Consider the following 26,894-nt stretch of genomic DNA (forward strand, 5'->3'; position numbering starts at 1 on the left):
CGATAGGGGAAGCGGCGGTGTGTGTTGTAGGCGTACATTTGTGCTGGCAGCGTCGGCATGTACTTGGTCCAACAGGGTTTAAACTGCAACGTCGGCATCCTCGGCTGTCAAGATCTGAATGCTTAGATAAATCATGCTAGCCTTAGGTCAGCCTTAAAACGTTGTATTTCCGACTGCGCTTTCTTGGGATCCTTCGAGCAGGCGAAGAGACGGATGCAGGGAGTGAAGGATGGTCGGATGAGAGGTCATATTTTTCACGATGGGGTAGTTTGCCAATTGTACGGTAAGTGGGTCCGGTGGCCAGGACTTGGGCTGAGCAGCTGGTGAGTGCTTTGTGCAGCGCAATGCCTCTGCTGTAAGCTCGGTAGCTTAACCACAAACACAGGCGTGTTTTGCATTGAAGACAATAAACAATGAATCCAGCTTGATTCCAGGGAAATTTTGGTGGTAGATAAGCTGCAGCTACAGGTATACTTGTGAGCTTGCGAATAATGGCTCTGTGAGGGTCTGAATCTTTTACGTAGATCCTCACGGCCGGGAAAGACACCTTGAGCTCGTAGACATCTGGGTCAAGTGCCTGGTCGAAGTGTTATGGGCCATGGCTTGTGGACCTTCATCGGAACATTAGGTTGAGCTGGAGGCAGCCGAGCTTCATCGGCAGTTTCCATATCGTCGTCTTCGATGACAGGGGCGTCCACCAGGGGCGCAAGTGGAACATATCTTTTGCCATTTGTCGAGGAGGCGCTGGGAGTAGTGGATCTTTCACCAGCAATGATGGATTTCGGATTTTTTGTGATGCTTTTCCTTTCTTCGACCAATAGTGTTGTCCCTCTCCGTTTTTAAGAGTTAACCTTTAGATAACTGACCAGCGGTTCCTGAAGGCTGGCTGGCGTATTGCATTCGCTTCTTAAGGGGTGCAGAGCAGGGTTCTGGATGCTATGCCGGGGAAGAGCTCTGAGCACAGGCACACGCGACAGATTTGCAAACGTCCGATCGCCAGCCATCAACAACATCCGACTCGCGTATGCTATTTTATTCAGCCTAGGGTTGGCCGCCCTCAACCGGCGGCAAACCTCCCTCAAATTCTCGTCGTGTTGTTCTCCTGTCGCTCCTATCATGACGATACTGTCTAGGTAGGCGCTCGCTGGAAGGTCAAAATTTTCAATGTCGTCCAACTAGCATCACCCGCCATTAGAATGCATTCCCAATCTAGGGTAGCGATGAATCGGGCAAGTTGCAACCGCTCAAGTATGTGATTGATCCGGAAGCCTATGCACATGCGCCCTTTCTCAATTTTTTTTCTTGACTAAGATGATTGGCGCGCTGTGTGGACTACGCGACGGCGCGATGACACCTGTCAGGATCAGCTCATCTACCTGCCTCTATCACCCTCTGCATGGCCGGATTCTTCGGGTAGTATCTTTGCTTCAATGGCTTGTCATCCTTCATGCTCCACGATATGCGAAGCATACCCTGAAGACCCTTGAAGAGTACCAGTTCCGACCGCAGGAGCTCCCTCAGCTCCGGATGTAGATGGCTGCTCTTCCTCCTCGATGGGGGTTCACCCCGCGTCTCACCTCCCCTAGTCTTCAAGAAAAAAAAGACAATTTGGCAAATAAATTTTCCCCACATTGGGAAAGGTCGTCCACCTAATCCATGTTATCGACTGGCTTCAGCTTTTTCTTCCAAACGAAACTCATAATTGTATCAATTAAACAGCTGCCAACTCGTTATAAATCAGCGCACCCGGACATAATGAATTCTATGACATCACTTGTGGCCATGTCTGCCTACTACGCTGCACATTCCAACAGTACCGCAATGTACTTTCGTCCCTCAAAATTTTACACGCCTTCAACTGCTTGCCTATATCCTCTGTTGTCACTTCCTGCTCGAATACTTTGAGCATTTTGCAACGGACGTCCATCCAGGACGCGATGCGCTATGTTGTGAAATACTCTCAGCCGTCAATGTTGTCCGTACGTTTCTCGAAATGGTGCCAGTATAGTTGTCTCTTTCTCTTTTTCTTTTTTTTTTAATTTGAATTTGATAGTTACTTGAGTCAATTATTTATTTTTTACAATTTATATACTCGATATATTATTATAAAATATATTCCCTATTTTATTTGTGTATGTTTATCTAGTGTTTTTTATTTGCCTTTTGGATATAAATTTTATGTGCGGCTGGAAGCTTGTGCTATGCAACAAATGTTACTATTATTTTTATTTTAATCCTTAAAATTTTAAAACTTTGCCGGTTGCGTCCCATTTATTTTATGGTCTGTTTAAGGATTAGTGAATTTAATAATTATTAACTTATACATAGAGCTATACCTTGAATATTAAGATCTCATCTGTTAAACAGAATGCTGGAATGGAACGGTTTAAGTGATCACCTTTAATAAAAGAATTTAATTCAATTGTGTAATTTAGCTCTTATACCACCAAACACATCTGCTTAGGATGTGTTAACCAATAGAAACAGTGGCATCCCCCTATTAGAATATTTAATTTAGTATTTTTTATGAAGTATTTTTTAGGTTCTTTCTAACGGCCCTACTAATCCATTATGGTGTTTTTTTTATGTCCACACAACGAATTCAATTGTGATATTTGGGAAAATATTGCCTTTGAAAATTATGGAATCTATTGAGCAGTATGACGCCAATCGCGACGAATTAATCATACAACAGCAGCGAGAAATAGAAAAAGAGGTAAGGACAGCAGTGTCTCTCAATGTTTAATGTACAACTCAATTGGTTTTAGATCAGCGATACAACTCCTCTTGTGAGTGAGCAACTGCCGCTGACTTGTTTACAGGAGGAATATAATGGCGACGAAATCTTTACCGATAAGATTCAAGAGTTATCTAAAAAATACAAATTTATTCGACGGACTCGTCCCGATGGAAATTGTTTTTTCAGAGCATTTGCTTATTCATATTTAGAGTATTTGATCACCAACTACAGTGCTTACCAAGAATTTCAAAAGCTTGCCGAAGCTTCTAAGGACAAGCTTGTACAACTTGGCTTCCCCAGTTTTACATTGGAAGACTTTCATGAAACAGTAAGTGAATTTTGTGCTATACAATATAATAATAGTCATTATTTTTGCATGTTGTTTTTTCATACCAGTTCATGGATGTTATAAGGCGCGTTTGTCCAAAGGATTGTGAAACAACAGGAAAAGTTAAGGCTGAACTGCATACAGTATTTAACGATCAGGGATATTCCGATTATGTAGTTGTCTATTTGCGTCTTATAACATCAGGCAAACTGCAGGAAGATGCAGACTTTTATCAACATTTTATAGAGGGCGACTTCTCCATTGAAGAGTTTCGTCATCAAGAAGTCGAGCCCATGTACAAGGAATCAGACCACATACATATCATCGCACTCTGCACAGCGCTGGGAGTAGGTGTGCGAGTTGAGTACCTGGACAGGGGTGAAGGTGATCAGGTTAAAGCGCATGATTTTCCTGAAGGATCAGAGCCGAAAGTTTATCTTATCTATAGACCAGGGCATTATGATATATTATATCCAAACTGAAGTTGACAGTGTATAAATTTTCCCAATGCAAATACATATGTGTACGACTGTAAGCATATATAGTCCATAACACTGCTTTAGACTTTAGTCAATTAAGAAATATAATATAACCTAACTTCACATGAACTATTCTTACTATTGGTTCTGACTGAGATTCTGTTTTATAAGGTGTCCCAGGCGAATACCCAAATCGCCTTGTTATTTATAATAATGTTGCGAGGAAGAAAGTCAGCCGCCAACCTGCCTTCAGAGATTCCGTTCGCCGTGGCTCTGTGTTCTGATTTTGGAAGCATACGGACCCAAAATTGAAAGGATATCAAATTATTTATCTCATAGAGCCTACCTTATGCACTTACCATCTTCAGGCAATATAAAGCCACGAAAGTTTTGCTTTTTATTTACATAGTGGGAAATATTCTATATCTTTGTTGGATCGCTATAATTTCGGTATCCTTTCAGCCTAGTTTTAAACGTAATGTTCTAATTCTTAATTTGTCTAATAAATTATATTAGTGAATGAAGGCGTGTAAAGTTTGTGTATTTTTATACCCTGAACCGAACCCATTGAAAATGGGTAAAAAAGGTAAAATGGCTTTGCGTAAATGTATGTAACAGGCAGAAGGCAGGATCTCCGAACCCTTAAAGTGTATATATTCTTGGTCAGCAGCAATAGTTAGTCGATCCAGCCACGTCCGTATATATGACGCCTCGATCTCAGAACCGATACAAAACTTGCTTCTCGAGTCGGACTCACGATGCAGAAATCTAGATCCAAGATCTCCTCTAGATCTAGATCTCCTCTCCTCCTCTCCTTCATAAAGAGCCCATAAAGGTAGAAGGTATCTTGAACGTTTACCCTTTTTATACCGTCTGGATCAGATCTGGAGTGATATCGAGGCTCACTGAAGCGGTTAGATTATCTAGACAGGCGCCTGCATGCCGACGCCAACTTAAAGGTAGCTTACTGTCACACCATTAATGAGTATGAGCTTGGCCAGATGGAACGCGTTGCGGATCAGACTCTTAACATCATGCAATCATCCGAGGGGAGAGTTCAGCATTGCTAAAAGTTCTGGATAATACATTTTCGAATGACTAGTTCAGTATATCTTCTATGACAGTATACCCTATAACTATGTATCTTCAGTTGCTCCACACCGTGGAAAATGTGTTCCCTAATAGCTCATGCGTTTATGGTCTGATCCTAATTTAATTTTCATAATTATAACATAATTCCAACATAGATGTAAGTACTAAAGGGCAAGGAACCAGCTTAAAAACTAATTTGTTATTTTGGAAGATTAGGGATGGCTTCCAAAGAGTGAAAACAGATCCCTTTCTAACAATTTTCAATGGATTCTAGGTATAAAAGGGCTTTAAAAAACATTTAAAAACAAAATCTCATTACTGAAAATATTTATTATTTATAGCTCCCATTTATAGATGAATAAGTTCGAACAAAGATTGAACGAAGAAAACTTCAGTTTTATGTTTCAAATCAAAGATTCATTTTAAATCGTTTTACTAAATATTTTCTATATCTATAATTTAATCAGAATACGCATGTACATTTCATAACGCTTAGTTTTAGCCTAATGACACTCATTCAAATATTTTCTTAATATATACAAGTTAAAATATTCACAAATGTAAATCCAACAACATTTTGGCAGTGCCAATCCCTAAATATACATCATTTCCGCCATCGTCGACATCTTCTTAGGAATGTGCACCATGGTGTCGAAATAGCTGGCCAGCTCAACAATTGTGACATCGTCGCAATTCCTCGAGTTGGAGTTGTGTGCATTGTTGCTTGCCTCCTGGGAGCATGAGAGTCTGGAACTTGAACTTGAGGGAAGGCTAGCTTGGTCACGTAAGTTGGGTTTGTGACCAATTCCATTACCCTTTTGTGCTGATGCTCCTCTTTTTTGGCATAGCATGAAGTTTTTGGATAGGTGCCAGGTGTTGTCCATAGTTTTCTTCTTGGATTTCGACTCATCGAGCAAGATATTACATTCACTTATTAGATCCCGAAAGCTGCAAATGCCATTTACACTGGATTTAATGCAAATATTTGTTCGAGGCTTATGAAAATTTGTGTGATTTCTGTCATCGAAACTTAAGGGAATCGTTCGACGGACACGGGTACCAAGCCCGCATTTCGTATGTAGATTGTCGTGTGCGATCCGCAATACAGGCTCGCGCAGCAGATTTCTTTTCGATGGGGCAATATTGCTTCTTTTCAATTGTAGTTTATTCACTCCGGGCAGGCAGCGTAGATGATTCACAATTTCAAAACTATCCGCAGCAACTGGAGCATCTGATTTTTTACATTGAAAGTCATCCATGTTGCTTTCGGACCTTCGTCGGATTCGACGCATTTTACGATGAATTGTTTGTTTTGTACATTGAATAGGTGCCTCATTTGTCTGATTATTCGAAATTTCAATTGGAGTATAAAATGGATTTCTATCACATAATTTTTGTTGTTCATCTTTTGGAGTTATTTTTAGCTTATCCAAATCAGCTGGCAGCTCCTCTGTTGACATTTTTCTTTAATGTCTTTGCCTATTTTATTGAACAAAATAATATAATATAATCACTTCCAAGGCTGATTTAGATGGACCTTTCCGCGAATATTTGATACAATGACACTTTACTTTAGCATAAAACTTTTTCTTACTCTATTATTTACAATTTTTTCAAAAGTGTTGGTAAACGTTTATATATTAGTATTAAAATTTTCAAGTCGTTCCCACTTGGAAGCCTTTATAATTACGTATTAACGTCACATCATGTTTTACAAGCTTATGATAACAAATTAGATAACAGAGCTTCTCTGAAAAATCCAAACTATATTATTTTATTGCTTTAAAATTGTGGCCTGAATTGGTGGTTTTAATGGATTTTTTTTTACTTATGGGTAGCCATAGCTTAAAAATTAAAGATATTTCAGCCATATATACGTATTCTACAAGCTGCATGTCAAGTTTGGGGACTATAGCTCTTAAAGCATACGAAATGGCTTACAGGATTTGTATCGATTCTTATCGATTGCCGATATACACAAGACATAATATGGAATACATATTTATCTCTATATATAAAACAGTTTGTTCTGACTGACTGACTGATTGGGAGCCTGAAATTTTCACTGTAGTTACCTTATGTGATAAAGGTGCGCGGTAAGACGGTGTTTCGTGAAATTCCACTCGCATGTGTGGAAAAGCGCGAAAAACACTTGTATGACACTTTTTGTTTACATACGTACATATAAATACATACATATGTACATACATGCATACATATGTACATAAATGCATACATACATTCATGCATACATATATATGTACAAACGTACATACATACATATAAACATATGTATAAACCCTACACTACTAGCTAAAAATGCAAAACTGCAGAGCCCAGTTGAATTCTTGAGAATCGAGGAGTAGAGCACTTGGTAGAAATTCGTTTTATTTAAATTTGCAGCACAGCGACAAATAAGCTTGGTCTGCGTTTGGTATAAGAAAATAAACATGCATGCATACATATATACATATGTATGTATGTAAGTGGATACTTACATGCATGCATACACTAACACACACACACCCGCGCACACATATATAATACTTGTATTCCTTATATGCAAAATGCTTGTTATATATATAAAGTTGTTTGTCCTGACTGACTGACTGATTGGTGATCAACGCACAGGCCAAACTGTAAGAGCTAGGAAATTGAAATTTTCACTGTAGTTACCTTATGTGATGAAGGTGCACGTTAAGACGGGGTTTCGGGAAATTCCACCCGCATGTTTGAGAAAATCGCGAAAACCGTTTGATTGAAACATTTCTGTTTACCATCCGATCGGCTTCAAAATCATTTTCAAAGATCTTTTTGTATATTTATTGGATACATTCTTGGGTGGCAAATGCGAGTCATATATATTTTTGTGTCCTAGGAACTGTAGCCTTAATGCTGTTTCCTGACAAAGGGAAACACCATTTTAGAATGCAATATAAACTGTGTGCAGGGTATTGAAAAATAATATAAAACGTAGTTGGTGTTCCTTTTCCAAAGCGCGGAGTAGAATCTGAATATGAAGGGATCTTGTAGTATTTGGTGTATCCTAGTCTGTCAGCATTGAAACCAGCACTCACGCGTTAAATATAACTGTTTTTATACAAAATCGCTTAAGCCTTGATGATGCGTACAATTAAAATTAAAAAAACTAATTATTACGTAGCATGGAATATTTTTATTTTTTTATATTATTTACAAACATTGTATAAACATTTTATAAATGCATAACACGTAAAATAGCTGTCAAACAAACACAAAATATGCAATTGGCAGAGAAGCTCCCTACAATTTTGAGTCCCCTCCGCCGGCTAGTCAATTCGAATCCAATACGGACAATGCTTCATTTTTTTCCTCCTGCAATTCCTTACCAGTCAAATCCAACTTTGTCCGTGCAAAACTACTAACGGATAGGTTTTCAACTATTTTCCATTGCTTGTTTTTAATCTCTACTGGAAATGAAAAGACCACGTCCTTCGGCGAGTTATAGCTGCCATCTGAAAACACACCCATGGAAACAAATTTTCCTGGGGCGGTGCCATTCCACCAGTCATGCATATGGTCGCAGGCAGCCTTTGCTGCTGACATGGCTGATGACATTTTGCGGGCTGCAATAACAGCTGCGCCACGTTTTTGAACGGTCTCAATAAATTGGCCCTCTAGATAGGCATTATCGCCAAGTGCATCAACGATGGATTTCCATTCATTGTTGATCAGTATTTTTCCTTGGCTAGCATCCGGGTATTGCGTAGAGGAATGATTACCCCAGATTATTATATTACTAACATTAGTAATTGGAACACCCAACTTATTAGCGATCTGTGATGCTGCACGATTTTGGTCAAGGCGAGTCATGGCTGAGAAGTTTTCGCGTGGAATCGATGGTGCGTAGTTGGCGCAAACTAACGCATTGGTATTCGCTGGATTTCCAACAACAAGCACTTTAACGTCTTTTTTCGCCACCTTGTCAAGAGCTTCCCCTTGTACTTTGAATATTTTCACGTTAGCGGATAGCAAATCTTTGCGTTCCATTCCCTCCTTGCGGGGCATAGCACCCACAAGAAAAGCTGCGGAAACATCTTTGAATCCTTCTAGTGGGTCCGTTGTAGGCACAACTTTGCGCAATAGAGGCAATGCGCAATCGGCAAGTTCCATCACAACACCTTCTAGGACTCCCACCATTGGTGGAATATCGAGGAGATGCAAAATAAGCGGTTGGTCCTTTCCAAAAACTTCTCCTCGTGCAATCATGTAGAGCAAGGAATAAGCTATTTGGCCAGCAGCGCCGGTAACAACAACACGAATCGGTTCAGCCTGTCAAAATTAAGAGACAGAAATAATATTATTATAAAGATTACTTAACACATTTCTTGCTATATGCACATGTTGGATCTTTTCAATATCAACTAAGGGCTTGCATAATCTATTTAGATACAATGCTTAATCATTAAGCTATCTTTTTGGTAACAGTCATAAGCTCAACTTGAATAAATTAAAATACTCTTAAACAGAGACCGGCATACTGATTCTGCAATATACCCACTACTAATATAACTAGGAGATAATAATCATATATCAAATAAATGAGAGTAAAGCAGAAGAGCCTTGTTTAAATATGGCATTAAATAATCATATTTTGACTTTTCAAAAACAAAGTAATTATTATGATAAGCACAAATAGATAATGAAAGAATTGAAATTTTCTTAATTACTGCGTTCGCATGACCCCAAATGAGTTTCTCAATCTTTAGAGGTCATACGCAATCTTTGTTCCAAACTTGGTGCCTCGCACTAGGCTGCAAAATATACCGATTCTCCGTGATAAAGCCGACTTGAAAATACATTTTTGGTCGATTTGTAAGTCTACCTGATAAATTATGTTACATTAGCAATTTGTTGCCGTGTGCTATGTAGTATATTAGCATAGAGGACACGAATGTTAACGAATATATAATTAATATTTAGTATTTAGCGAGTATTCAGTAAATTGAGATTATTTGGCCGGACGTTGATAGAACTAAAAATATACATACATACATACATACATACATAAAGGTTAAATCTATTATTTTCTGCTTCTTGGATCACAAATCGCTTCTTAGGTTCAAAGGTTTGTAATTAATATTTTAACTCTTACATAAATAATATCTACCCTAAGTAGTTATAATGCTTTTATGTCTTTTTATACATACATATATAATACAAATACATGCATATAATATATTTATATGACATTCAATGTGTGAGATTTGTCAAAAAGCTCCGTTTTTAAATATGAAGACTTTGCTTGTATTTGTTATTTAGAATAAATAAGGTCAAATGAATGTTATTTGTTTTAATTAACTAAATTCAAGCAATTGCATATTATTTATGTATGTTGGGTATGTCTTTATAAAAATATCTGTGTTAATTTAGATTTTATAGTTTAATCTTACCATTATTTATAATATTGTCTCTTCAACCGAAAAATTAAACCTTCTACAATAATTGATATAGAGTAGTGATGTAAGGTACATTGGAATCGATGTATGTATCATTTTTACCGACTCCCGATAGTTTACCGATACATTTTCCAGATATATCAAAAAATGTAATCGATAATCAATTCACACTGAGTGCATTTTCGGGAAGCGAATGAAATTTGTTGAAGATGTGAAACTGCTGTTCACATTGGCAACTAACATCTAACATCTTTATATATGGCAGCCATTTGTTGTTAAATATATGAATTTTAAAAATAAATTAGCAACTATTGCATATTAAATGGCACAATGTTAATTTATTATTCTATATACGTATAGTATTCACTATCCCTATTCAAATTTCCGAAAAAGCTCTGTGGGAGCTTACCTCCTCGGAGGTTAAGATCGCGCAGTTTTGATCTATGTCTATATAGGATATTTGGGGGTACCATTTTTACATGAGTTTTGACTAAGAATAATGTTTCCAGATTAAGATGCCAAATTGATCTCGAGACCAAACCAGGAACAAAACCCTAAACCACATATAAATCGGTAAAGTTTTAACCGAGTTATGGGGGTGGCAAAATTTGACCTATATCTATATAGGATATTTGAGGGTACCATTTTTACATAAATTTTGACTAAGAATAATGTTGCCAGATTAATATGCAACATGGAATTTCCCAAAATGGCTTGGGCTGTCGTTGATCACCAAACAGTCAGTCAGACAGTCAATTAGTACAAGCAGTTTCATATGTATTTAACGTTTTAACATTTATGTTGGCACTAGTAATGTTACACATTTTTTTATAGTTCGGTACAGGCACAATAAATTGTTAAGGCTTATATATTTTTTTCGGCCGGGTACATCTTTTTAATTTTCTTCCAAAGTTAAACTTCGCTCGCCGTACATCTGGAGAGCAATAAGATCAAAATCGTGGCTGCAGCCTTACCATCTGCATAGCTGATGAAGTTTGGCAAAATAAGGCTAAGGGCATTACAAAAGGCACCCGGTTCGTTCCCCTCCTACTCTCTCTCTTTCTCAGCAACCATCTCCACGCTTAGCACAGTGGATCGTGTGGGTGGCGTTGCAATCCTCCCGCTTTTTGGGCCCCCGTGTTTGTTTGCCAACCTACCGATACTTAGATTACCTAATAAACAAATATCGACGATGCCGATAGTACCAAATGCAAAACATACACGTAAGTGTATGGTTTTATTGAGACAACTGAATATCGCAAGTGTAAAGTCACATAGTGAATAAGGTTGTTTTAAAAAAAAATTTTATTTAGTTCTAATATATTTGTGAATCGATAAGATCGTGAATGATAAGCACATGCTTAATATCGAAAAGAACCATATATGTAATTTAGCGATACTCATAATCGTTACATTATTTCCTTACCATTGAATAAATAATCGATACAGGTAGATCTAAATCGAATTGTTTCCATCTCTAAGTGAATGTATGTAACATATTTATGTGTTTTCAATAGACATTTAATTTTAGGCAATATTAAATTATAAAATTTAATGCTGAAATAACTTGTGAAAAATTTGCAAATGTGCATTTAAGTAAAGCTAAAAACTTTCATAGGCCGGAGATATGCAGTGCCAAGTTATGCTGCTTCAGGTAACTATTCAATTGGCGTACTTTGTGTGAGCTCACAGAAGCAAACGCATTAAAAATATAAAAACCTTTTATAAAATAAGTTCTTGTCACAGACTTATTAAAACTAAATCTTACTAAAATGTGTATATACTTTTGCTTAAAATTGATGTAAAGTAAGAACGCAATTGCTGGTTGTGTATGTATATGAATTGTATGAATGTATGTACATAAATCCACTTATGCACATATTGACAGAGCAAATGAAAAGCGAAAAAAAACTTAAAATGTGTAAAGAATGGGAAAAATAATCGTAAAGTAAATGCAATCCCTAAAATAAATAGTTTTAAAAGTGAAAAATCAATGATTTCCTTGCAAAATATCCTATATTAGCCTTACAAATACATATGTGGGTATAATAATCTTTTGTTTTATTATATATGTATGTACATACATATGTATGTAGCTTTCTGTTAATTCACGACACGAGCGTTATTACACATCATATACTCCGAAGATTCGAGAAATATTAAATAATTACGACGTTTTGATTTAAGATAATAATTGTGCATGTACATGTATGTATGTACATTGCAACTAAAATGCTAATATTAGTCGATGTCGAAAGTGATGGTGATGTTGGTTGTGGCGGGGCGGGGAGGGGTTGTCATTCTAAAAGTGATATATTCTGAATCTATATATATGGAAGCTATATACCAAATTACAGTTTTTAAGCTATAATAAATTCCGGGACATGGTCAAAATCGATTCTTATCGATTTTGGCCAAGTTATCTCAATATAAAAAAAATTTTCCCTTGAAGTACTTAATTTTCGACCGATGGCTCCTATGGCACCAATAGGATATTTATTATTTCAAAGTTGATCAGATTTCGCATGCATGTTCGGGGCATTGTGAAACCTAAAATGCCTAGTTTGCGTAGGATATCTTGATAAACAAAATAGATTTTCATGCCAGAACCTACTCTTGAACCGATCGTTCCTATGTCAGCTATATGATAAAGTAATCCGATTTTGTTTAGATATTGTAAATACGTAGAGAGTATAGTGAAACTTATAAATGCCAAGACCCCATAAAGTATATATATTTTAAATCAGCATCAAAAGCCGAGTCGATGTTGCCATATCCGTCTGTCCGTCGGTATGTATAAACGTAAGGATTTCAGAACCTGTAAAATTTAGAGAGTTGCAATTTTGAACGTAGATCCTCCTAATGCCCGCGCAGTACGATAAGTCCGATAATCGAAAACTATTCCCATTTCCGGGGAATCGATAAAAATCGATATTGAAATACAGTTTTGAGAAAATCATATGTTTTAATGGCCAGACTCAGCAAATTTGAAATGTAGCTTCTTGAATAGTATCCAACTATAAACGTACCCACTTTTTTCAGTGTACCATTCTTAAGATTCTGGCGAGTGAATAATGAGTGAGGAATAAAAGAGAATGTAAAATAAAGCATACAAAATGCAAAAACTAAAAATAACAATAATGTCTTCACGCTTATCATCTTATATTTTCCGTATTAACTTACTTTACAATTTGGCTACTAGCAAAAATATAAATAAATCATTTTTTTATGTTAAGACTATAATATGGCAAAATGCAACCAGATCCTCTTGTTACCCAGATCATTTACTGATTGTATCTTGTAAAAGCTAAAGGCATCAAATTATAATATGTTGGTTATTCTATAGTATATCCAAATCTGGGAAAACTTGTTTCCTTTTAGTGGATTCCTGCCTAGATTGCTCGTAAAATAGAAAATCTCATTAATAGGTGTAAATCTCATTAGGCTTTGCTATATATCTTAACATAAAACTGTTTGTCCTGACAGACTGACTGATTGGTGATCAACGCACAGGCAAACCCGTAAGAGCTACGCAGCTGAAATTGTTACTGCAGCTACCTTATGTGCTGAAAGTGAACGCTAAGACGGGAAACTGGAAAATTCTACCCGCAAGTGTGTAATGTGTACATTTTTGCATGCCATATTTAAGCTGTAAACTCCAAAGTTAGTTCAGAATACATTTTTGTACATGTAATAAAGAGAGCTTGAATTTTGTCTACGGGCTCAAATACGTAGTATTTTCTGGTCGGCCGCTGTCGACTTGTGCACTTAAACTTGCTTTTGTATTATGAATTTATAGATATTGGTTAATAATTTTTTTACTTAATAAAAGTTATTTAATTTGTATTTCTCGTATTTTCAGATATAGCTATCCCCAAATTGTGTACTTTATTGGAAATTAAAAAGTCAATGTAAGTATTGTAAAAAATAAGCGAACTATGAAATATAATGAGCAGAGGACCTCTAGACCAGGTATTGGGTGAATTATTAACTTTTGAAGGAAAGTCACATTATACCATTTTACCCATTTCTTAAGTGTGACCCTATAAAGTAAATATATTCTCAATTGCCAAGTCCATCTGTCCGTTCGTCCGTATATATGAACGCGTCCATCTCAGAAGCTATAAGAGTAAGAAGCTAAAAAGTACATGGTCAGCGCTAATGCTGTAAGACGGGCCACCGTCAAGTGTGCTAATTATATTCATTGTTGTCAGTGGTTATGTTTATGTTTGCAACAAAGCGAACGCGTAGCTCGAGCTGCATCTTGTTTTGCTTAAAAAAGATTCAATGTATTCGATAGTCGGAATCTTTCGACTGAAGCACTTTTAAATTTGTATTAATAATTAATTAATTAATTTCAGATGGGCGATGTTGATCCAGAAACGTTGCTGGAGTGGTTGTCTATGGGCCAAGGAGATGAAAGAGATATGCAATTAATTGCATTAGAGCAGCTATGTATGCTTCTTCTGATGTCTGATAATGTCGATCGATGTTTCGAAAGGTACATTGCTTTTAGTTACCAAAAAAAACTTTTTTTAAGTAATTTGACTGTGAGATACTTTGTACCCATCCACCATTTTATTTTTAAAAACCTATGATGTTTTTAGTCTTAGCGTATTTAACTTTTCAGTGCCAAAAATAATGGGTTAAAACGTAATTTAAGAAAATGTTATATTCATTTAGGACTGGAGCTGGGGAATAATCAACTAGGTGAAATGTCTATTACATGGGATTAATATAATTCATATTATATAATCATAATACAATCGCAAAATGCAAATTGAGTTGAATGCGAACACCAATGTGTTGCAAATATGTAGCAGGAATATATGTTACATCTGTTCTACAATTGGTTGAAGTTTATCTTATCGCCGATTCTCAAACTACTAAAAGCCCATTACAGTCGAAATCGTAAAGTTCATGCTACCAAGCTTTGCCTTAATGGAGTAAGTAAAGGCAACACAAGTTTTAGAAAACTTCACTTCACTTCACCATTGCAAAACATTTTGCTGAGCTCTGGAAAGATTAATCACAATGGTAAAACAGTTGTAGTGAGTGTTTTATGTACCTTATTTGTTTTTACTCGCCTAGCTCCTTATAAAGAAGTACAAATTGTGAATTGGAGAAAAACAAGTGGAGAACAGATAATTCATTCTACTGCTTAATTAGGAGGAACACAATTATTTATATGGATATAGGGAATCTCCTTATCGCGAAAACTTAAATCGGCTATTATTTATACGTGTTATAAACTTATTTTTTAACCTACTCCTTGTGTTCGTTTCATATTTTCAGCTGTCCGCCTCGTACATTTTTGCCAGCCCTATGCAAGATATTTTTAGATGAGCTTGCACCTGAAAATGTACTTGAAGTTACTGCACGCGCCATAACATACTATCTGGATGTGTCTGCGGAGTGTACACGAAGAATTGTTTCAATTGATGGCGCTATTAAAGCCATCTGTAACCGTTTAGTTGTTGCAGATCTTTCATCACGAACATCGCGCGATCTTGCAGAGCAATGCATTAAAGTTCTTGAACTTATTTGCAGTAGAGAAGCAGGAGCAGTTTTTGAAGGCAGTGGCTTGAATTGTGTTTTATCATTTATTCGAGACTGTGGATCCCAAGTTCATAAGGACACATTACATTCTGCCATGTCTGTCGTTTCGCGTCTCTGTACTAAAGTGGAACCCAATTCACCTTGTATAGAAAATTGCGTTGAAAGTTTGAGCACTTTATTACAACATGAAGATGCATTAGTATCGGATGGTGCCCTAAAATGCTTTGCTTCTGTGGCTGACCGCTTCACAAGGAAATGGATTGATCCCGCTCCCCTTGCTGAATATGGGCTGGTTACGGAATTGCTTAAACGTCTGGAAAATGCAGGTGGCAGCGGCAACAGTCACCCCCTATCTTCATCAAAGATAAATGGACCTCTTCAAACAAACCAGAGCTCAGACAGACTAAATGAGAATGTTTCTGGATCGTCCGTTAGTGCAGCTGGCAAAATTCAAGCAAGTGAACTTCGATCACCTCAATCCATTTCCACAACAATTTCGCTTTTGTCAACTTTGTGTCGTGGATCACCTTCAATAACGCGCGATATTTTAAGGTCTCAGTTACCTGATGCAATTGAAAGAGCCTTAAAGGGCGATGAACGATGCGTTCTTGACTGCATGCGCTTTGCAGATTTATTGCTTCTTCTTCTGTTTGAAGGGCGTCAGGCCTTAAACAGGGGAAGCGGGAACTGCAATCAAAGTCAATTGGCTCCGCGACCAAAACGAAACGACTCCAGTACTGATCGCACTCATCGCCAATTGATAGACTGCATACGATCTAAAGATACTGAAGCTTTGCAGGAGGCAATCGAAACATGCGGCGTTGATGTTAATTGTATGGACGATGTAGGGCAGACTCTATTAAATTGGGCATCTGCTTTTGGAACCTTAGAGATGGTTGAATATTTATGTGAAAAGGGAGCAGATGTTAACAAAGGACAAAGGAGTTCATCCCTTCACTATGCTGCCTGCTTTGGACGCCCCGGTATCGCAAAGATTTTGCTCAAATTTGGAGCTTATCCAGATTTACGTGATGAAGATGGAAAAACACCTCTAGATAAAGCACGTGAAAGATCAGACGATGGTCACCGTGAAGTTGCCGCTATTTTACAATCCCCTGGAGAATGGATGTCTTCTGGACATATACTTGCAAGCAAGGACGGACAAATGCAAACATCGATTGAACCACGCGGTGACCCTGAAATGGCACCTATCTATTTAAAGTTACTCTTGCCCATATTTTGCCAAACATTTCAGAGTTCTATGCTACCTAGTGTACGGCGAGCCAGTTTGGGACTAATTAAAAAAATTGTACAATATGCGCATCCCTCGGTCCTTAAAAGTATCTGCAAAAAGTGTGATGAACCCACAACTTCAAGAGCCACTCAAAGTGTTGGAAATTTGTTAACTGAAGTTATCGCCAGCGTTTTGGATAGTGAGGTAAGCAATTACAAATTTATTAGATCCGACTTGCCGATACACTGTTCACAGTATTATAACAGCTAAGATCAAGTCTTTAAGATTGATAACACTTAAGCTCTTACCCAAAGACTGTTACCTTTTAAGATGTGAAGAAAGAAAAAAATGTGAAGCTCCTTTCACCAGTTTTCGCCCTTCCGGTGGGTATTTTTGAAGTCTTTTAAATTTTACTAAGGAATAAAATAAAAAAAGAATTCTCTGGCCACTCTTACCGCAACGCATTATTCACATTAAAACACTAGTTGGAAAATGGTGTTAAATTTAAAATGTATTTATAAATTGCTTTTATTTTGCAGGATGATGAAGATGGGCACGTAATAATTCTCAACATTATTGAGGAACTTATGTGTAAAACACAAGAGGAATTTCTTGAGCATTTCGCGAGACTGGGAGTATTTTCCAAAGTACAAGCATTAATGGATCAGGGTGACAGCAATAGCTCACCTCAATTCCCGTCAAGCTCTTCAGATTTGAGCGCAACACAAAAAGGACAAGCCTTTTGTATGTCCCATAGATCAGCCCCAGGTAAGTTTATTGCTTCTTCTTTAAAGCGAAACCAAATGTCTGAAATATTTGATTGTAGATGACTTGGTTGAGGATGCTAAAGAGATTTTCCAAGGCAAGCCTTATCATTGGCGCGATTGGAGCATATGCCGAGGCCGTGATTGTTTATATGTTTGGTCAGATTCTGCCGCGTTAGAGCTTTCCAACGGTTCTAATGGCTGGTTCCGATTTATACTTGATGGAAAATTAGCTACGATGTACTCAAGTGGAAGTCCAGAAAATGGAAACGATAGCTCTGGTAAATATAAATAATATTTCCTTATCTGTGCGCTGTGCTGGATAAACTATTAACAGAGTTAGCACTTATGCTAATAATACCCTTATTATTATATTAAATAATATGTACGTTAGAAACCAAAGATCGTAGATGGTCAAATAGATGGTACATTAAATAATCAAGAAGGTAACAAAGCTCTCGAAATATACTTATTATGAGAGTAAGATAATAACTCGTAAAATAGGCAATGTTTTCTAATTTCATATTCTATTGTTAAAATATCATTGCTTAACTATGCAATAAGTCTGTGAACCGATCTAATTTTTAAGATGAGCAGAAAGGGTATAATGTTTTTGTGCAAATGTATGTAACAGGCAGAAGGAAGCATCTCTGACTCCATAAAGTATATAAATTCTCGATCCAGCCATGTCCGGCTGTCCCTCCGTCCGTCAATATGTATGAGCGCAAGGATCTCAGAACCTGTAAGACCGAGAGACTGATAATTTTAAACGTAGATCCTCCTAGTACCCGCGCAGTACGATAAGTCCGATAATTGAAAACTTGTTCCGTTTCCAAGCAATCGATAAAAATCGATATCGGAACCTTTTTTTTTTATCAAATTTTGATGGTTTTAATAGCTAGAGCTACCAACTTGTCAAGAAGCTTTTTCGAACTCCCGCATTATTTTCCAATCAACCAATATTTTAATCAAGAAATATCTTTGCAATTCTGTCTTGATAAATTAAATAATAAATAAGACCAGACTCGTCAGTTAAACCCAAAAATCGGACAGGCAATAGATATAAAAAGGGTCATCGCCATTCAGTATTCTTAAAAGTTTGAGTATTGAGTATTAACAAGATCCAAAATAATATTAAGATGAGTGTGACGTTTAATTTTAAATTATAATATTTTTGTTGCAGAAAATCGTGGTGAGTTTCTAGAAAAACTTGTTCGAGCACGATCCAGCGTGAGCCCTGGCACGCCATCACAGCCCATATTGCCCACTGTTTCTGTGTTAAGACTTGTAGTGGGAAATTGGGTGCTGCAATCACACAAACCAAATCAATTGCAAATTCACAACACCGAAGGTCACCAAGTGACGATATTGCAAGATGATGTGCAAGGTTTTATCTTTGAAAGTAACAGAGGCACAAAGCATTCGTTCACAGCGGAAACGTCGTTAGGTGCAGATTTTGCTTCGGGATGGGCAACTGAAAAAAAGAAAAGAACAAAGTCAAAGACAGACATTCAAAAGGTTCAAGTGTCAAACGTTTCTCGCGAAATTTATAACAAATATTTTAAGTCCGCTCAAGTAATACCGCGTGGTGCTGTTGCAAAACTAGCTGCTATCGTAAAGCAAATTAATTTTGCTATTGAGGAGCAACGTTCGTGTTGCAATAGCAATTGGTCGAAAATCCTAGTGTCGGCACTAACAAACCTTTCCCAATTAATTCATGAGGATGGCGTCGTGAGTGCATATGAAATGCACTCTTCAGGCCTTGTGCAAGCATTGGTTGCAGTTTTGTCCAATAACTATTGGGAATTCAATTCGTCCCGTTGCAAAACGAATAAAATGCTAAAGGAACGCATTGATATATTTAAAAAATGTATTTTTGGAGAGTGCGATGAATCAAAAATATATAATTCGAAAAATACGGCTAGTATATTAATACAAAAACTTGTTGCTGTATTGGAAAGCACCGAGAAACTTCCACTGTTTTTGTATGACGCTCCAGGAACTGGTTATGGCCTACAAATACTTCAGAAACGACTACGATTTCGACTGGAACGTGCTGCTTCTGAAAGCACACTTTTTGATAGAACGGGTCGCACTTTAAAGGTAGAACCCCTAGCAACAGTTGGGCAGCTTGCAAAATATTTACTAAAAATGGTCGCTAAACAATGGTATGACCTTGATCGGTCTACATTTTTATACTTAAAAAAGTTGCGTGAACAGAAACAAGATATTTCATTTGCATACAATTTTGATTTCGATGAAGAGGGCTTAATCTATTACATCGGATCAAACGGAAGAACATGTGAATGGGTAAATCCTGCACAATACGGTCTTGTGCAAGTCACCAGTTCAGAGGGTAAAACATTGCCGTATGGAAAACTAGAAGATATACTGTCACGTGATGCCGTTTCTCTGAACTGTCACACCAAGGATAATAAAAAAGCTTGGTTTTCAATCGACCTTGGAGTATGTATTGTGCCTACTGCATACACCTTACGTCATGCTCGTGGATATGGACGTTCTGCACTACGAAATTGGCTTTTACAAGCATCAAAGGACGGTATTAACTGGACTACTCTTATAAGCCACGTTGATGATAAAAGCTTAGCAGAACCCGGAAGCACAGCTACTTGGCCCATTGTTTGTACTTCTGATGATACAAAAGGATATCGTCATATTAGGATCCAGCAAAATGGTCGAAATGCATCTGGTCAGACACATTATTTGAGTTTAAGTGGACTGGAAATTTACGGACGCGTCGTTGGTGTTTGTGATGATATTGGCAAAACCATAAAAGAAGCAGAAGCTAAAACACGGCGTGAGCGACGCCAAATTCGAGCTCAATTGAAACATATTACTAGTGGGGCACGAGTAGTTCGTGGAGTTGATTGGCGTTGGGATGATCAGGATGGTTCGTGTCAAGGTACTATAACTGGAGAAATACACAATGGTTGGATTGATGTTAAGTGGGACCATGGTGTTAGAAATTCCTATCGAATGGGTGCTGAAGGCAAATACGATTTAAAATTAGCAAACTTAGAGAGTGTATCGATCTTCGAAGGAGTTAATTCAACTCTACCAGTTGCTTCAGGACCTGGACCAAAAAAAACTGATAAGACAAACGTGCTAACATCGCGAAAATCTAGTTCCACCCCATCTCTTCCTGAAGCTACTGAGATAAATAAGAACCCAGAAGATGCATCCAATCAAACTGTTTCAGCTGACAACCTTGCTTGGAAACAAACTGTAGAGACAATTGCAGAAAATGTTTTTATATCAGCAAAGACTCATATTACAACAAGCCAAGCGAATACGTCTTTAAAAAAGGAAACCCAAGCTCAATACGATGAAGCTAGTTCCGATCAAACTTCCTTAGCTACAACGAATATCCCATCACCCTTAATTCGTGAATTACAGCACATTGCAGATCTTTCTACAATTAATAATTCAATGCAAGCAATTAACTTAAATAATGTGTCAGACTTGGCCCCTATTTCAGAGAGCTTGTCAATTGTTGAAGTTTCAAAGGAAACCAGTGGAGCAAAGCCAAGCGAAGGTACTTCTGCCGTATCGAAGGATATTAAACGAAGACCTTATATTGAAGAAAACAATAAAATGAATGCTAATAATTCGGTCAACAATTTAGCAAAAGGCCTGTTGATAAATTTGAGGCAAATAAATTCATCGAATTCTCATTGTGTTTCACAGCTCCCAACAGAAACTCGCGAAATCATAGATAAAATGCGTGATGGTGTAGACATGTTACGTAACAATACTAATAACATACTATCTTCAGATGAACTACACATACCTCGTTCAAACGTGTCATCGGAACCGAAAGGGAATGCAAAGGTCTCGGTACTCATACAACATGACAGTATTCAAAAAAGTGATACATTGGATGGTGTGAGTAACGAAGCGGTGAATTCCTCTACAGCTCGCCAAAATCTTGATAGTTCAGATAGCACGTCACAGATTTCAAATTTCCCAGGTCAAATCGACAGCATTATTAATCCACAAATTTCAAATGATGTTGTTTCCGTCTCTAACCAAATGAGCATCAGCGTGCCCAACTTAACGACATCTTCTGAAGTATCATCAACGTCAGAAGTGGCAGTACATACTGGTTTATTAGAAACATTCACAGCGATTGCGCGTCGTCGGACTTCACAAGATACCAACAACGATATTGGAAATCAGTCAAACAACACAAATGTTAATAAAAACGAACATAGTAATCAGAACGTTGGAGCAAGCTCATTTTTTGCCAGAGGACCCAACTCGGTAACAAGCTTAGTAAAGTTGGCTTTATCCAGTAATTTTCATTCCGGTTTATTAAGCACAGCGCAAAGTTATCCCAGTCTCTCGTCTAATAATGGAGACAACACTTCATCATCGAATCCAACAAATAAAAAAGTTAGTCAACAGGCAACATCATCTGTTAATCCAACGTTAACAATGAGCTTAACTTCGACTTCGAGTGATAGTGAACAAGTGTCTCTAGAAGACTTTTTGGAAAGCTGCAGAGCCCCTACGTTGCTAGGCGACATGGAAGATGAAGATGATATGGAGGAAGAAAATGATGAAGAAGAAAATGAGGATGAATATGAAGAAGTGGGAAACACACTTTTGCAAGTTATGGTTTCGCGAAATCTTTTATCATTTATGGATGATGAATCCTTGGAAAATAGATTGGCAGGTGTAAGCAAGCGCAAATCATGGGATGACGAATTTGTTTTAAAAAGGCAATTTTCCGCCTTAATACCTGCTTTCGATCCCAGGCCGGGTCGTACAAATGTAAATCAAACTTCTGATTTGGAAATTTGTGCGCCAGATACAAACTTGGAAAGCTTTCCGCAAAGCGGGCAAATAGCTGCTGATCAGACAATGCTCGGTTTGAAATTGCGTGGCCCAGGTGTGGGAGGAGTTCCAGATGTTGAAATTGACTTGGATAATAGTGAGTGGACTATATTTCGAGCCGTACAAGAACTACTTCAAAATAGTCAAATGAATAAAAACGATAAATTTCGCAAATTATGGGAACCAACATACACAATTGTTTATAGAGAAACATTTCCAACAGTTAAGGAATCTACATATATGGAATCAGAAGAAGGTCAAAAAACGCCAGGAGTTTCATCTAGAAGCGGAGCTTCTACATTATCTCCAAATTCTCCAGTGCATGGAGGATTGAGCATAACAGATAATACTTTATGCTCCGTTGAGGACGTTCTCGAATTGCTTACCCAAATCAACGCACTTAATCAATGTGAAATTGAATGTGGAGTTGAGAGCACCAATTCACCAAAAAGTTCCTTTTTACCAGCTGAGCTATTCATGAGCAAAAAAATTACTAATAAATTACAACAACAAATTCACGATCCTCTCGTTCTTTCAAGTAACGCTCTTCCCAATTGGTGCGAAGATTTAAATCAGTCTTGCCCATTTTTATTCCCATTTGAAACTAGACAATTATATTTTAACTGTACTGCATTTGGAGCATCTAGAAGCATTGTTTGCTTACAATCTCAACGTGATATCACAACAGAGCGGCAAAGAATTCCTATTATGAGTCCGCGCCGAGACGATCAACATGACTTCCGAGTTGGACGATTAAAGCACGAGCGGGTCAAAGTTCCACGAAATAAGGATTTACTGAAATGGGCTATTCAAGTCATGAAAGCTCATTGTAATCGAAAGTCTGTACTTGAAGTCGAATTTTTGGATGAAGAAGGAACAGGATTAGGACCAACACTTGAATTCTATGCTTTAGTAGCTGCAGAAATTCAACGAGCGGATTTATGTATGTGGCTTTGTGACGATGATTTAAGCGAAGCTCAAGATACACCACAATTTCACAACATTGAAGATACTTCGAAACCAATTGGCTATTATGTTAACAGGCGTGAACATGGATTATTCCCAGCACCTCTGCCACAAAATTCAGAACTATGTGAGCAGGTATCGAAGTATTTTTGGTTTTTTGGAGTTTTCATAGCTAAAGTTTTGCAGGATATGCGACTTGTTGATATGCCCTTATCAAAATCCTTTCTACAATTACTTTGTCATAACAAAGTATTATCTCGAAATGATTTAAAGCTCAAAGCCAATACACATTTCCAAGATCTGATGGTGAGCTCAGTTGCTTCAAAAGATTCCGAGTTTGCAAATACATATTCTGAAGTTTTAAACGAGGATTTTACACAGTTCAACTGGTTTAGTGGAATTCTAAACATTGAAAACCTAAGAGAAATCGATCCGACGCGCTATCAATTTTTAATTGAATTACAAGACTTGTTAATGCGCAAGCAAGCAATTGATTTAGATGAAAGTCTAAACGTGGAAGAAAAATGTGAAATGGTTAAGAATCTTAAATTGCGCACTAAAAATAATATTGAAGTATCACTGGACGATTTGGCTCTTTCCTTTACATATTTACCTAGCTCGTCTGTATATGGATACACATATGCAGAGCTTATTCCAAATGGGTATGCAACTGAAGTCAATATAAATAATCTGGAAGCATATTGCGAATTGCTTCTAAACTTTATGTTACAAGATGGTATTGCCAAGCAAATGCAGGCATTCCATGACGGGTTTTGCGAAGTTTTTCCTTTGACTAAACTAGCCGCTTTTAACCCATCCGAGGCTAGAATGATGATATGCGGAGAGCAATATCCACAATGGAACCGCGAAGATCTAATGGCGTACACCGAGCCGAAACTGGGTTACTCCAAAGATAGGTAAGGCTTCAATAACTTACTTCAATTTTAATTTATTTCTAATTAAATTATTTTTGTTTAGTCCTGGATTTTTACGTTTTGTTAACGTTCTGTTAAGCTTATCGGGAACTGAACGTAAAGCTTTTTTGCAATTTACTACTGGCTGTAGTAGCCTGCCTCCAGGAGGATTGGCCAATTTGCATCCGAGACTTACAGTAGTACGCAAAGTTGATGCTGGACAAGGAAGTTATCCATCAGTGAATACTTGTGTTCACTACTTGAAACTTCCCGACTACCCGTCTGAGGAAATAATGAAGGATCGATTATTAACAGCAACTAAGGAGAAAGGTTTTCACTTAAATTAAAAAAGTATGTTTATTTACATTGTTAATTAAAATTTGAACCGGTTTAGATATTTTAAAAAATCTAAAAATATGTAAATACTAAACGTTCTGGTAAATAACAATTGCAATTAATGTCCGAAACATTGTAAAACAATAATTGCTTAGTTATAAATTCAACTAAAAAAAAAAAATTAGTCTGATAATTACTTATTTTAATAAATTGCCTTGATGTTAAATATTGGATTCTAAGAAAAGCTAAACTTAAAGGACAAACAAAAGAGCAAAGGCAGGTGCCATCGGGCCGTCACGTAGTCTGCGCTCCAATCGTCTTAGTCAAGAAAAAGACTGGGGAGTGGCGCATGTGCATCGACTACCGGTAACTCAACGCGCACTCCATTCCGGACGCTTACCCTGTCCCTCGGATCCATCACATCCTTGAACGGTTGTGCCACGCCCGATTTATCTCTACCCTAGATATGAAGCACGGGTATTGAAAAATACCGATGGCAGGCGATAGTAGGGAATGCACGGCTTTCACAGAGCCGGGGAGAGGTTTGCTCCAATGAAGGGTGATGCTATTCGTACTACATTTACTGTGTGCGACCTTCCAGCGGGAATTGGACACGGTGTTAGGGCCGGAGATGGAGCCGCATGCGGTCGCCTACTTAGACGATATCGTGGTGATAGGGGCGACGCAAGAACATAACGTCGAGAATTTTAGGGAGGTATTCCGTCTTCGGAATACTTCTTCAGGGAAAAGTTGGTCTATCTCGGTCATGTATTAAACGTGTGAGGGGGGGGGGGGTACAATCCGATGCGGAGGCGTACGTAGCCCCAAGTAATTGTAAGGAGTTGCGGCAGTGTCTTGGGATGGCTTCGTGGTACAGGCGTTTCGTTCCCAACTTTGCGACTGAAGTACAGCAGCTGACGGTGCTCCTGAAGAAGGTTAGGAAATGGTTATAGGGAGAGGAACAGGAGCAAGCATTGCGTCAATTGAAGGACAGCTTGACTAATGCAACTGTGTTGGCTTGTCCGGACTTTTCCTATAAATGTTTCGCGAGGATGCGTACTAGGAACGCCGAAGAGCCGGCAAAGTTTTCCGACTATTTAGAGGAAAATGGGCAACGGTATATGCATTTGGGTCATCGGTCAGATGACGAGGACTACATTCCCTGGAAACAGTATATAGCCAATACTCAACGACAGAGGGTGCTGCGGGAATGTCATGAAGCTCCCACGGCCGGACAACAAGGCGTGAGGGAATCAGTTGTAAGATTAGTCCAGATGTTCTACTGGCCAATTATGTTCTGCGACGCCGCCAAGTATGTGAAGTGCTGCGAACTCTGCCAGAAGTTCAAGAGCGAACAACTCAAGCATATTTACGAGACAGGTAGCAGAAGAGATGACAGTTATCTGTGCAAGTCAGAGCCAAAAGTCATGGCTCAAAAGGATATAATGTATGTGTGCAGGCAAAAGGAAGCATCTCCGACCGCCTATTGATCAGCATCAATAGCCGAGTCGATCTAGCCATGTCCTTCTGACTGTCCGTCCGAATCAGAATCTCAGAATCTATAAGAACTAGAAGTCAATTTGGAACGTATGTTCAACTAATCGATAACTTGTCCCGATTCCAAGCAATCGATAAAAATCGATATCGAAATCCTGTTTTTTGAGCAAATCTCGTAAGTGTTAGAGATGATTGCGAAAAGTGTCATGTGATCTCTTCGGATATTGTACACTGAGATACCATATTAAAAATGTGAGATGATCAAAACTCATCAACACACGTTCCAATTGAATACCCTAAACCTTGCAAATAGAATATTTCTATTCGGTAAATAACCGGATGTACACGATAAGTGCGTAATAGCACACTTCAAAGGGTTCTGAACTTAACTCTCGTGAAAAGTCTAATTATTTCTGAAAGCGGTAAAACTACCGTCTAAGAACCATACAAATTGACTAGTAGTCACTTTATGCTGCTTACCAGCTCGTCGTCTGACCTACAGGTATTAAATGGCGTTTTAGCTTTAAGCTATCCATTTGCATTTAAACTAATCAAGTGTCACCCTTAATTGGTTCATACAAATCATAACAAAAACGTATTTTTTTTTTAAATTTATAGTCTTGTTGTGTTTCTTAAGGGAATCTCAAATTTTAAATCTACATAATTTGCATGAAGCCAATACCCTAA

At 37.8% G+C, this 26,894-nt stretch overlaps 4 protein-coding genes across 4 annotated transcripts; 2 read left to right on the top strand and 2 right to left on the bottom strand.

Moving 5' to 3' along the window:
* The first annotated feature begins 2,557 nt into the window (after nt 1-2,557).
* On the top strand, nt 2,558-3,670 carry LOC135434265 (ubiquitin thioesterase otubain-like). Its single transcript, XM_064690785.1, has 3 exons — nt 2,558-2,716; nt 2,769-3,068; nt 3,137-3,670. Exons 1-3 carry the CDS (start codon nt 2,642-2,644, stop codon nt 3,548-3,550), a joined length of 789 nt encoding a protein of 262 aa, XP_064546855.1. The 5' UTR covers nt 2,558-2,641; the 3' UTR covers nt 3,551-3,670.
* Nucleotides 3,671-5,079: 1,409 nt separating this feature from the next.
* On the bottom strand, nt 5,080-6,237 carry LOC135434266 (uncharacterized). Its single transcript, XM_064690786.1, has one exon. It carries the CDS (start codon nt 6,097-6,099, stop codon nt 5,233-5,235), a length of 867 nt encoding a protein of 288 aa, XP_064546856.1. The 5' UTR covers nt 6,100-6,237; the 3' UTR covers nt 5,080-5,232.
* A 1,554-nt stretch (nt 6,238-7,791) lies between these two features.
* Nucleotides 7,792-10,192, bottom strand: Mdh1 (malate dehydrogenase 1). Its single transcript, XM_064690778.1, has 2 exons — nt 10,072-10,192; nt 7,792-8,950 (listed from the first exon to the last, which is right to left on the bottom strand). The coding sequence occupies exons 1-2, from the start codon at nt 10,072-10,074 to the stop codon at nt 7,952-7,954; spliced, it is 1,002 nt and encodes a 333-aa protein (XP_064546848.1). The 5' UTR covers nt 10,075-10,192; the 3' UTR covers nt 7,792-7,951.
* Nucleotides 10,193-11,566: 1,374 nt separating this feature from the next.
* Ufd4 (ubiquitin fusion-degradation 4-like) lies at nt 11,567-24,936 on the top strand. Its single transcript, XM_064690795.1, has 8 exons — nt 11,567-11,731; nt 13,940-13,988; nt 14,439-14,578; nt 15,373-17,074; nt 17,410-17,638; nt 17,697-17,915; nt 18,818-24,377; nt 24,439-24,936. Exons 3-8 carry the CDS (start codon nt 14,439-14,441, stop codon nt 24,719-24,721), a joined length of 8,133 nt encoding a protein of 2,710 aa, XP_064546865.1. The 5' UTR covers nt 11,567-11,731; nt 13,940-13,988; the 3' UTR covers nt 24,722-24,936.
* The last annotated feature ends 1,958 nt before the right edge of the window (nt 24,937-26,894 follow it).

This window comes from Drosophila montana, unplaced genomic scaffold (genome assembly GCF_035044405.1).
Source record: "Drosophila montana isolate Dmon_TW-CO22-7 unplaced genomic scaffold, ASM3504440v1 contig_3285_1, whole genome shotgun sequence".
In the NCBI taxonomy this organism is placed as follows: Eukaryota; Metazoa; Arthropoda; class Insecta; order Diptera; family Drosophilidae; genus Drosophila; species Drosophila montana.